Source organism: Girardinichthys multiradiatus, chromosome 8 (assembly GCF_021462225.1).
Source record: "Girardinichthys multiradiatus isolate DD_20200921_A chromosome 8, DD_fGirMul_XY1, whole genome shotgun sequence".
In the NCBI taxonomy this organism is placed as follows: domain Eukaryota; kingdom Metazoa; phylum Chordata; class Actinopteri; order Cyprinodontiformes; family Goodeidae; genus Girardinichthys; species Girardinichthys multiradiatus.
Window position 1 is genome coordinate 30,165,058 of NC_061801.1, and position 13,479 is coordinate 30,178,536.

Consider the following 13,479-nt stretch of genomic DNA (forward strand, 5'->3'; position numbering starts at 1 on the left):
TGTCTTCTCTCCGTACAAAATGTTTTTGTTTTTAATCAGACATCAAATGTATGACATGAAATGTTTGACAAATTCAGGATTTCAGGATTTTGATGTCCTTATCACTCATTGTACATGCAGCAATAGCTTTAGGTAACATTTTAAGGCCAAATGATATTGTGGGAAATGTAACTGCTGACGAACTTTAAGGAGTTTATGTGGCATAACACAAAATATCCTCAGAATAATAATAATTACTGCAGTGCAGTTAAACCATCCTGAGTAAAGCATGGAAAGCATGGAAGGAATACAAATAGAAAAGTCTTTCTTTCTAAGTCTTTCAGCTAATTCAATTTAATACTGCTGCAATGTTTTACCCAATCACTGTTGTTTCATTTTCATGAAACAGTTTTTTGGGGTGGTGGTATCCATTTACTGGAGAACAAATGCCGGTCAGAACCAGAGCAGAGATTACAGCATCTACTGGAAGCCAGCCAGAAGTTTTGTTTTTTGCATTGTAATTTTTGTCACAAGCTGTCCCTCATCACAATAGCAAATTACAGGTAGCAAGAGCTCACGATAAAGAGCTTTTATAAATCCCTGGCTGGGATGCAAATTTTCTTCTAGCTTCTGCTCTTAAACATTTCTCCTCATTTCTTCCTCCTCACTATACAAATAATGAACTGATATTTGAGCTACGAGCCCAAACATGACTAAAAACAGAGAAGTTCCAAAAATGATGCTATATGCCCTGAACTAACGTATACAAATCCTTAGTAGTAGCTTGCTACTTTTGATTAGGATTCTCCCCTCTGTGCACAACACAATGTAATCCTCAAAAGTGTAGAGTTGTGTTCAAATCATGTCTGCAGGTTTGTGAAACAAAGAAGATGAATGACTGTCCCCAAAACAAAACTCATTCGTGGGGATTACAGGGGCAGGTCCACCATCAAAAATACATCTGCTGTTAACGTTGCTACAGTGTGAAACAAATCCAATCCTACATCTGATGACAGCTGCATAGTTGTCATCAATTGACAGAGAATGGGAGAAGACGCAGACACAAATAATCTATCAGTGCTTTGAGGAGGGAATGTATGTTAGATGAGTAATTTTTATGGTGCAGAATAACAAGAAAGTCTCTCAAGTCCAAAAACAAATTCATCAAGATGTGTCAAGAGATTTTAATAAGAAATGCACCGATCAGTCATTGCTTTTAAAGGTTTTTGGCTTTCTTTAAGATCAGACCTGCCCATTCCAGTTTCAACCGATACTGCTAATGTTTTGTTTTTTTAAAGAATATTACATATAATTGAGAAAGAATCCACTGCATGTTCTTGTCTAGATTAAGTAGTCTTGAATCCATCAGAAAAAGAAGAGATTACCAGGTTTATCCTAATTATTTACCAAGACATATGTTCCTAACCTTTTAGAAAACTCTGAAAAGTTAATCAATGTACATTCTGCAGGTTGATGCATTTAGAGACTTAAATGGTGGACGGTCTTAGTTTTGATGCATTTTTATAACAATAATAAAAAGACTGCAAACCTTGGATTCAGGAGCTCTAATGTGGCTTTTGTACTGGCCATGGAAAGGTCTTGCAGAGTTCCTGAGCGGGCCGGGGGAGTTTGGTTGTGTGGTCTACATATACCCAAATATCTTGTGCCTGTAGAGAAAATATATGCCCCTGGAATCACTTTGTGTGGTGTGCAGTGGGAGCATGGGGTACCAGGGTTACTTTAAACATCTATTTGGTCCTTGAATTCCCAAAGAGAGAGCCGTGTCCACATTCTCTCAAAGTTATGCTCGTTCCCAGCGAAGGTTAGAATACTTCTCAACCGGCAAAAGGTGGCTTGATCCCTCTAAGTCAGGGGTATCTGCCTCAAGCAGACAAGTTTTTTTTTTGTTCACAACTGATAGTAAAATGGAGTAACACTAACCCAATAACCAAATGGCTTAAGTTAGATTAAATCTGCCCACCCAACTCCAGAAGCTAGGAAACAGAGTGAGGAACTCCACATCCATGGAGGGCTGGGAGCAAAGTCTCTGCTTCTCTGCATCGAAAGAAGTCAGTTGAGGTAGTTCACACATCTGAATAGAATTCCTCCTGGAATACTCTCTTTATAGGTTTTCCGGGCATGTACCACTAAGAACAAACCCAAGGGCACACCCAACACCTGCTGAAGGAACTACATACAGTTAAATACCAAACTATTTATACCCCTGGCAATTTAGGTCTAAAGTAGTCTTTCATCTTTACCTACAGATTTCTTCTGTCTGGAAGCAATTTTAACATTTTGGAGTGGACCAGACAGAGTTGAATCTTATAGAAAATCTGTGGAGGAAGTTACAGCTTAGGAAGATGCCAAGAGGACTTCCGATTTGGAGCTAATCACCAAAGATCAATCATCAAACTACCAGTGAAAAAATTTCAAAAATCTAAACAATAGTTGCAAGAAGGGTTTAATCGCAGTAATGCCAAAAAATATTTTTCCAATGGTTATTTAGAACAGTGTATTTAAATAAACCATATCAATTAGTTTTTTTTAAACTTATTCAGTTTACGTTGTTTTATTATCTTTTTAGAGATCCCTGTCTGATTTAAAATCCTACTTGCTTGAATGAAATATTGTAAATCTGCCAGGGGTATGAATAATTTTGGGCTTAACTTTACTTATTCTGGTCTGGTCTGGAAGAGGGATTTTTGGGTTTCACTTCTGGACCAGTTAGCTCTGTACCCGATCTTAAATGAACCCGAGACGAACAGATGATTTTTTTTTTCTTCAGTATTTGATCTGTCAATCATCGATTGGAGTTAATCAAGTGAAAATTGGGGTATGCTGGTGGATTAAATGGTGCAACTCTATTGGTAAAACTACTTACTCAATTACTATTACTAATCACATGCTTACTTTCTGTACATGTCCTCTGTTCAGTAAACTCCAAATACAAAGTGAAACAAATTATTTCTATTAAAGAAATTGCTTATTAATAAGAATATTCAAAAAAATTGAATGGCATTAACTATAACCTGTAAATCACCAAGTCTCATCCTGCAAACATCAGGTTAATATATTCCAGTGCCCAATTATCACTAATTAATGCTTCATCTCACCTCGTTTTAAGCAACACCGTTTGAACTGTTGAGATGAATGTCCCTTTAACGACTTATGTCTTGGGACGTCTTTGTGTTGGTAGTGAGCCCCGATTGCAATTCATCACTGCAGGATATATATATATACTATGTCAGCATGCTGTGGGGGAGGTCGATAACCCGTCAAGGCAAATAAATATATTCACATTTATTAATTGCAAACCATTAGGCCTACATGAACAGTGATTTGAACTTCAGAAATCACTTTTATCCCCTCAGTTCGCTCATGCAGATAAGATCCCCCCTGATGCAGCGACGGTCTGCTGCGGGGATCAGAGAGCGAAATCTGAAAGTAATGGGAACTGCACATCTAACACTTCAACTGCACTATATCCAACTTCTTACCGCCTTAGAGAGCAGAACTTCCCACCTCAAGGTAAAAAAATAATATCAACTTACCACCCCCATGTCCAGCTGCTCGGTGGTCAGAGAAGGAGCCGCTCCGGTCAGAGGTAAAAAACACAAAACAGGCAGAAAAATCAGCATCTCCGGCGAGATGTTCCTCATCCGTATACGAAGAAGCAGAGAAATCATGATGCCCTATGACAGGTTGATCCTGCTGGGCTCACACAACGACCCCGACGGCCACATCCACGGGATAATAACACTCGCCGAGACACTGTAAATTGTGCTAGTTTACCTTACTGTGGATCGCAAACACATAAAACACATTAAACCCGGTAGCAATGGGTTCGTTCGAGGTTTATACAAGTTTTTTTTTTTTTTTTCTTAAAACGATACTTGCAATCATAAAACTAATGGGTCATGACGGCAGGAAAGGGGACGATTCTTCTTAGATCAGTCCATCGGAGGTGAATATCCCTGCAGAGACAGAGAAGGCGCTCTACTCCTGTCTGTGCAGACTCCAGCACTGAGGAACCACAGCAGCTGCGTGGGGCTTCGTCCCGAGCTGAAGGAGACCGGTTGTTGACGCGCACAGTTAGGAGCGCAGCCACGGGTCCTGAAAGATTCAGGGGCAGAGAGGGAGGAAGGGAGGGGGAAGGGAGATTTAACGCTTTTCTCAGCCCCCATGGAGACTGGAGAATTCCTGATGCGCGTCCTGAGTAATCTGAGAGACTTGCTGGGATTTATACTTGAAATTTGTCTATGTTGTTCATAGCAGCACCTGCATTTAATTTTATTTTTATTTAAATAACAAAAACAAAACATAGATTAAAAAAACAGTCACATATATAAAAATGTCTTCTGATTGTTTTGCTCTTTTTTCCCAGATGTGTGCATGTGATGTAAGGAGACGCAGAGAAGGAAGAGATATTAAAGGGGGCTGTTAGGAAATAGTTCACCCACTGTGTCGCAAAAGTATTCACACCCCCTTAGATGTGTCATAACCATAAACTCTAATGTTTTTTGAATTTGATTTTATTTAATAGACCGACACAAAGTAGTGCATAATTGTTTACTGGAAGGAAAATTGTACATGTTTTTTGTTTTTTTAAAGAAATAAAAAACTGAAAAATGTGCCACACATTTGTGTTTAGGACTTTGAGTCAATGCTTTATAGAATCACCAGCAAGTCTTTTGGGGTGTCTATCAGCTTTGCACATCTATAAAATGAAATTTTTGAGAAACTCATATTTGCAAAATATCTCAGACTCAGGAAGATTGGATGGAGAGTGTGAACATCAACTTTCAAGTCTTGCCATATATTCCCAATTTTTATTTAGGTCTGCTCAAAGGACTTTCTACATATCTGCTATGCCCTTAGTGGATTGAGGTAACCTTTTTGACTTATTATAAGGTAAGGTAAGGTAAGTTTATTTATATAGCGCTTTTCAGCAACGAGACTCTCAAAGCGCTGTACATACAATTATAATACAATCACAAAGCAAATAGACACAGATACAGACACAGAAAAACAAATCAAATGATAAAATCAAACAACAGAGGTAATTTAAAAAAGTAAAATAAAATAAAGAGAATAGAATAGAATGATGGACAAGAAAATGAAAGGAAAATTGGACTGAAAACACAATTAATCATGCCTAAATGGCATAGTCAAAGGCCACTCTAAACAAATAAGTTTTTAATCTTGATTTAAAGCAACTTAGGGTTTCGGCGCTTTTACAGTTTTCTGGCAGTTTATTCCAGATTAGTGGAGCATAAGAACTAAAAGCTGCTTCTCCATGTTTAATTCTGGTTTTGGGTATGCTGAGTAGATTTGAGCCAGAAGACCTGAGAGGTCTGGGTGGTTCATATACTGACAACAAGTCTGTAATGTATTTTGGTGCTAAGCCATTCAGTGATTTATAGACTAACATAAGTATTTTAAAGTCTATTCTCTGAGCTACAGGGAGCCAGTGTAAGGACTTTAGAACCGGGGTGATGTGCTCCACTTTCTTAGTTCTAGTGAGGACGCGGGCAGCAGCGTTCTGGATCAACTGCAGCTGTCTGATTGACTTTTTAGGCAGACCTGTGAAGACACCGTTGCAGTAATCAATTCTACTAAAGATGAATGCATGAATTAGTTTTTCAAGGTCCTGCTGATACATTAGTCCTTTAATCCTGGAGATGTTCTTTAGGTGATAGAAGACTGACCTTGTTACTATCTTTATGTGCCTCTGAAGGTTCAGGTCTGAGTCCATCACTACACCCAGGTTTCGAGCCTGACTGGTGGTTTCTAGCTGTATTAACTGAAGCTGTGTGCTAACTTTTAAACGCTCTTCCTTTGGTCCAAAGTTTATTACTTCAGTTTTGTTTTGATTCAGCTGAAGAAAATTTAGGCCCATCCATGCATTGATTTCTTCTAAGCATTTACCCAGCGCTTGAATGGGTTTGTGGTCACCTGGTGACATCGTAACATATAGCTGTGTGTCGTCTGCATAGTTATGATAACTTACGTTATTGTTTATTAAAATCTGAGTTAGGGGGAGCATGTAGATATTGAATAGGAGGAGCCCTAAGATGGACCCTTGGGGAACGCTACATGTGATTTTTGTGCTCTCTGATGTACAGTTACCTACTGACACAAAAAAGTCCATGTCCTTCAAGTAGTATTTAAACCAGTTGAGTGCTGTACCAGAAAGGCCGACCCAGTTTTCCAGGCATTCTAATAAAATGGAGTGATCAACAGTGTCGAATGCTGCACTAAGGTCCAATAATACCAGCACTGTGGTTCTTTCACAGTCTGCATTTATACGGATGTCATTGAACACCTTGACAAGAACACTCTGTACTGTGGTGAACACGGTAGCCTGACTGGAAGACATCGAAGCAGTTGGTCGTTGTTAGGAAGTTGTTTAACTGTTGAAACACAGCTTTTTCAATAATCTTACTGATGAAGGGGAGGTTTGATATAGGCCTGTAGTTCTGTAGTAGCAGCTTGTCCAAGTTGCTCTTTTTCAATAGAGGTTTGATAATTGCTGTTTTTAGGGCCTGGGGGAAAACACGTGACAAAAGGGACGTGTTTATTATTTGTGTTAAATCAGATGTTATTACAGGCAAAGCTTTCTTAAGGAAAGCTGTGGGTAAAACATTGAGACAGCAGGAAGAAGAGCTTAGTTTCTGTATGATTTCTTCTAAGATTTTGCAGTTTATTTGGTGAAATTGGGAAATTTTGTCAAAATCAGTTCTAGTTGGAGACAACATTGGTGCTGGAGTTGATGTGGATGTGCTGACTGCCTCTCTGATCTTTTGGGTTTTTTCAGTAAAGAATTTAGCAAATTCATTGCAGGCCCTGGTAGAGTGGAGTTCAGATGCTACAGTTACATAAGGGTTTGTTAACCTGTCGACCGTGGCAAATAATGCACGAGCATTGTTAATGTTTTTGCTGATAATCTCAGAGAAGAAAGATTCCCTTGCATTTTTCAGTTGTAGGTTATATCTGTATAGTCTCTCTTTATAGATAATATAGTGAACCTGGAGTCCAGTCTTTTGCCACCTGCGTTCAGCTTTTCGACACTCAATGTTTTCACTTCTGACTGATGGAGCACTTCTCCATGGAGACATTTTCTTCCCAGAAATGACTTTCACTTTAATTGGAGCAATTGAATCAATGATGTCCAATATTTTAGATTGAAAGTTATTTACCAGCTCATCTACAGTGTTACAGGGCAAAGTGGAGGTAGAAGAGTAAATCTGGTTAAAGGTTTCAGCAGCAACGTCCTTAAAGATGCGTTTTCTTATCATGTTTCTTTGGCAAATTGAGTCATTGCAGATGATGCTTTCAAAAATAACAGAAAAGTGGTCAGATAGAACAACATCAGTTACAGACACCTTGGAAATGTTTAGACCCTTAGTGATGATCAAGTCCAAAATATGTCCCTGTTTGTGCGTTTGCTGTTTAACATGTTGAGTCAAACCAAAATTTCTAAGAATGTCACATAGATCTATTGTACTTCTGTCTTCAGGATTGTCCATGTGAATGTTGAAGTCTCCCACAATAATTAAACAGTCATAATAAACACAAATCACAGATAAAAGCTAATTAAAATCACTGATTGTGAATGTTTTGGACTTAGGGGGCCTGTGAATATTCAAGAACATTGTTCGGAGAGTGCTCTTTACCCGGAGAGCCAAATATTCAAAAGAGTCAAATTTGCCCAGAAATAATTTTTGACACTCTAATAAATCTTTAAAAAAGTGGCCACCCCTCCACCTTTTCTTTGCTGTCTGCTCTCACAAAGGAAATTGTAGTTCGGAGGCGTCGCCTCTATCAGAATGGGAGCTTCATTAAATTCATGTAACCATGTTTCTGTTAAAAACATAAGATCAAGATCGTGGTCAGTAATGAAGTCATTGATTAAAAATGATTTTCCTGACAGAGATCTAATGTTCAGTAAAGCCAGTTTATATGACTTAGTTGTTGATATTAACTGTGTGTGATTGTACCTGACAGTTTATGGCTTTTGTTGATTGTTTATTACTGTCTCTTATCCGTTTGGCTTTGTTCTTTCTGTCACGTATAAGCACAGAGACAACTATCTCTTATTAGGGGCCCAAGTTTTTCCTGGACATGCTCATTTCTGTTAGAGTTACCACTAGGGCCCAGACTGTATCACAGAGAAGTGATTTGAAGGTCCTGATTAGGAGGAGATAGATTAGGAGGTGGTGGAGGTCTGCGGCATTTGTAAGATGTTGGTTTAGTAGCAGGGCCTCGGCCATGGTGGGTGTTAAATGGAGATGTCAGAGCCATTTGGGTCCCGATTTTAAGAGCTCCTTTCATGTTATCAGAATCCAGTAAAGCAAAACGCGGGCTCAGTGGGGAGATGGAAGACTTCTGTGCGGTCTGGATCGGGGTCTGGGGTGAGGGGGGTTTACCGGGGGTGTCGGTCTGGGTCTAGGTTTGGGGGGATGGGGGTATAATGGGGGGGTCCACTTTTCCTGTGGATTTCGACGGGGAGACCTTTTGTGATGACCTCTCTTTCTCAGCCAACAGGCCGATTGTTTCTGCTGGAGTTGTTGGAGGCAGCGTTATCATTGTTGTTGATACTCCATGTTCTCTGCTGAAGGTCGAAGCTGCTGGTAGATTATTTACTGAATAGAAGAGATTAGATGTGAGACGTTTGGCTCCTGGTTTGTTCAAATAGAAACCATCTTGCTTGAAGAGTTGTCTTTTTTCCCAAAAAATATTAATGTTGTCGATGAAGTTCACAGGTGTAGTAGCACATGTTTTTTTCAACCACTTGTTAATCATCAGAAGTCTGGAAAAAATCTAATCTCTACAGAAAATTGGTGCAAAGGGTCCGCTGAGAAACACCTTGATATTGAGACCTCCAACAATATTCAGAAGATGAGTGAAATCCTCCTTCAGTCTTTCTGATTTTTTTTGTAGCCACGTCATCCATGGGCTCCACAGTGTATAATAAGGTTTTCTAGAGACGGGCGCTTTTCTGTGATTGCAAGAATATTCTCTGAGATATCAGAGACCATGTTACTGGTACCAATCATAACTTATGTGTTTTTCTTGTTGCAGAAGTTTTTAATCCCATCCACAGCTGTGTTGCCCACTATTAGGGTTCTTGGCCCGGTGGGGAGCTTTTTCTCTGGCAATTTAGGAGAAGACTGTTTAGAATAAAGGTTATTCTCAAACCTTTTATTATTCTCAGAAGATGGATCATTTTCCTGGTTTTCATTCTGTAGTGGAACAAATCTGTTTTGGAGGGGAATTCCATTATTTCCAGCTGTCTCACTCCTATCAGTTGTTGTGACAGCAGCTCGCTGTCGAAGTCTCCTTTTCCCAGAGGAAACGAGGGCATTTGTCTGTAATTCTGGCCATTCTAATTTATTTAATTGCTGAGATCTTCCAGTGAGTTGTCCACCTTGATTTTTTGGGCATGCGCCTAAAACATGCCAGGGGGGCCTGCCAGTAGGTTTATTCTCAGTGTTCTGATAGCTGGCTGAGTTGTTGAGCTGGCTGTCACTGTTTGAGATCACAGGCAGAGTTGAATCATCGTTGTACCCCATATTCACCTCCACATTCACTTCTAGTCGGTGGATTTTCATCTCCAAAACAGTCAATTTTTGTAAAAGTTTGTCGAAGTCCTCTATGGTGAACGGAAGCATTTTGTGCTGATTAGCTGGCGTCAACTTGTCCTGCTTTCGAGTTCGATTATAAAAACATTAAAGTCCTTTAAAAAAATAAAATTATAATAATAATCCTTGGGAGTCGCTGGTAAGAAGTTGTTTTAGTCCAATATTTCCGTAATTTTAGCTAGGAGATAAAAAGTTAGGAGTAAAAGAATGCAAGCAAGCAGGGAGCTTAGGAGAAAAGCGTCTGAGCAGGCAGAGAGGCGGAAGTGGAAAGCATTATAGCTTTCTTTCAATCATGACTTTATTATTACAAGTCTGTTCTAAAGGCCACATTTGTGAAGTGCATGACAAATAATTGTAATAAAATGAATGATTGTAAAGTTCAAGGGTAATTAATCCTTTTGCAATTTACATTACATTTTTTCTAATTATTTCTATCCACATCAATAGCACATCAACAATTCAATAGCATTGTACATCATGACATGAATCTTCTGAGTCATTACAGCAGGAACTTTTCATTTGGTAAATGTTATATATCAATATAAAAGCATGTTCATCCACAGCAATACTTAAAACTGTTAAACTTACTCATCACAGTTATCATCAGTCTACTTGGCTGCCACATTAAAAACCATAAAAGGAAAGGAAAGTTATTTGGGACTTAAATGTATGAACTCACTGCAAGCTGACAGGTAAGGTTTAGAAACAGAGTTTATTAAAAACTTTCAATAACATTTTGAAGTCCCAGAGAAGTTAGTAATCTTCAGCAGTTCTGATAGAGTGGAATAAGTGACCCTGCGGAGGATTGATCGAGTCAAATTGTATATTCAATAGGCTAAGTCTTACTTGTTGCAGAGTTGTTACATTCACATGGCAAGTTCTGTAGATCCCAGAATGGTTGAACAAGACGGTAGACAGATAAGTGGCAGTGAGAGAACAATCTGTTTCCTTCGTAGGATTGGCTTATCTATTTGGCACCGTTGCCCAGAGCTGACAGGCAGGTGAGTTATGGTATGCGGAGTTAACGTGTAAGACCAGCAGCAGGCTCACATAAAGAGTGCTGAGTTTTTCAATTGCAAATTTTTCAAGTATTGCAATTGTGGTCTGAACCATTAAGTGTCAAGACGAACTCGAAGAGACTCTTGTAAAGGCTGAAAGTTTGTTCCAGGTAAGAATTTGTACCTGGAACAAAGAGAAACTAACATCACTGTTCCATCACTGAAAGCATTACTAAAAGAAAGGCAAGATCACAGCAACTGAGTTGGACAATCTAGTTTCAGATAAGGATCCTTTTGGTCATACAGGAACATCTAATAAATTAGAATATCATAAAAAATCTTTTATGTCAAAAATTGAATTCAAAAGTGAATATTATGTATAGATTCACTACACACAGAGTGGTGTGTTTCATTTTTTTGTTAATTTTGATCACTATAACACACGGAATAAAGTTTAGTCATAAAAACCAATAATAAAATTTTCGAGAAAATTTGAATATTACAAAAGACCAATTAATGATTATCGTTGCTATAGAAATGCTGTTATGGTCATGTTATGGAGTGCTGTACAAAGCATGTTGATGGAATGCTGACAGGGAAGAAAACGTGTGCGAGAAGAATACAGGTCCTTCTCAAAATATTAGCATATTGTGATAAAGTTCATTATTTTCCATAATGTCATGATGAAAATTTAATATTCATATATTTTGGATTCATTGCACACTAACTGAAATATTTCAGGTCTTTTATTGTCTTAATACGGATGATTTTGGCATACAGCTCATGAAAACCCAAAATTCCTATCTCACAAAATTAGCATATCATTAAAAGGGTCTCTAAACGAGCTATGAACCTAATCATCTGAATCAACGAGTTAACTGTAAACACCTGCAAAAGATTCCTGAGGCCTTTAAAACTCCCAGCCTGGTTCATCACTCAAAACCCCAATCATGGGTAAGACTGCCGACCTGACTGCTGTTCAGAAGGCCACTATTGACACCCTCAAGCAAGAGGGTAAGACACAGAAAGAAATTTCTGAACGAATAGGCTGTTCCCAGAGTGCTGTATCAAGGCACCTCAGTGGAAAGTCTGTGGGAAGGAAAAAGTGTGGCAGAAAACGCTGCACAACGAGAAGAGGTGACCGGACCCTGAGGAAGATTGTGGAGAAGGGCCGATTCCAGACCTTGGGGGACCTGCGGAAGCAGTGGACTGAGTCTGGAGTAGAAACATCCAGAGCCACCGTGCACAGGCGTGTGCAGGAAATGGGCTACAGGTGCCGCATTCCCCAGGTCAAGCCACTTTTGAACCAGAAACAGCGGCAGAAGCGCCTGACCTGGGCTACAGAGAAGCAGCACTGGACTGTTGCTCAGTGGTCCAAAGTACCTTTTTCGGATGAAAGCAAATTCTGCATGTCATTCGGAAATCAAGGTGCCAGAGTCTGGAGGTAGACTGGGGAGAAGAAAATGCCAGAAGTCCAGTGTCAAGTACCTACAGTCAGTGATGGTCTGGGGTGCCATGTCAGCTGCTGGTGTTGGTCCACTGTGTTTTACCAAGGACAGGGTCAATGCAGATAGCTATCAGGAGATTTTGGAGCACTTCATGCTTCCATCTGCTGAAAAGCTTTATGGAGATGAAGATTTAATTTTTCAGCACGACCTGGCACCTGCTCACAGTGCCAAAACCACTGGTAAATGGTTTACTGACCATGGTATCACTGTGCTCAATTGGCCTGCCAACTCTCCTGACCTGAACCCCATAGAGAATCTGTGGGATATTGTGAAGAGAACGTTGAGAGACTCAAGACCCAACACTCTGGATGAGCTAAAGGCCGCTATCGAAGCATCCTGGGCCTCCATAAGACCTCAGCAGTGCCACAGGCTGATTGCCTCCATGCCACGCCGCATTGAAGCAGTCATTTCTGCAAAAGGATTCCCGACCAAGTATTGAGTGCATAACTGTACATGATTATTTGAAGGTTGACGTTTTTTGTATTAAAAACACTTTTCTTTTATTGGTCGGATGAAATATGCTAATTTTGTGAGATAGGAATTTTGGGTTTTCATGAGCTGTATGCCAAAATCATCCATATTAAGACAATAAAAGACCTGAAATATTTCAGTTAGTGTGCAATTAATCTAAAATATATGAATGTTATATTTTCATCATGACATTATGGAAAATAATGAACTTTATCACAATATGCTAATATTTTGAGAAGGACCTGTATGCACAAACAACGGGGACAACATAGTCGGAAAAGGATTGTTAAGCAAAGACCATTTAAGAGTCTCCGAGAGATTCAGAAGGAGTGTGATGTCCCCAGTGCTGTCTGCAGATTCTGTGTGTGTTCATACCTTACCTTTCTGATTGCAGGGTGTGACTGGAAGGTTCCCACAGCTGAAGCTCATCAGGGTCCAATCAGGAGAAGCTTACTGTGGAGCATATCTCCTGAGGCAGATGCCCGATTGTTTTTGTTCATCAAGTGGTAATCAGGTCTCTTTGTGAGGTTATGAACTGAACTTTTCCCATGTTACATAGCTTACCTTCTTCTTGTCCTCCTTCCAGAAAAAAAACAATTGCTCTGTTTCTGTTCAGGGGCTCCCATCCTTTACCTCTTCGTTTCCGAAGTTTATTGAAGTATTCACCGCGGAATCCTCACCAATGATCTCCTCACAGCTCCTCTGGATCGGCAGTCTGGATGCTTTCCCAAAACCACCATCACCATAAACTGCCGGTCCACCCTCCAACTGTCCACCACTATTTCCGTCTGCCTCCTGGAAAGAAAGACAAGAATCTTTATCAACCTGAACCACACCCCGAACCTTGCCAATGTCAGCGTTGCCAACCTGGGCTAA

At 39.7% G+C, this 13,479-nt stretch overlaps 1 protein-coding gene across 1 annotated transcript in view; it reads right to left on the reverse strand.

Moving 5' to 3' along the window:
• The window catches only part of LOC124873140 (matrix metalloproteinase-17-like), a 134,978-nt gene extending 130,807 nt beyond the window's left edge, over nt 1-4,171 (reverse strand). Inside the window, exon 1 of the mRNA XM_047373668.1 lies at nt 3,534-4,171. Coding sequence (XP_047229624.1) covers nt 3,534-3,668 — 135 coding nt within the window. The 5' untranslated portion in view covers nt 3,669-4,171. The remainder of the gene's footprint in view (nt 1-3,533) is intronic.
• Nucleotides 4,172-13,479: the final 9,308 nt, after the last annotated feature.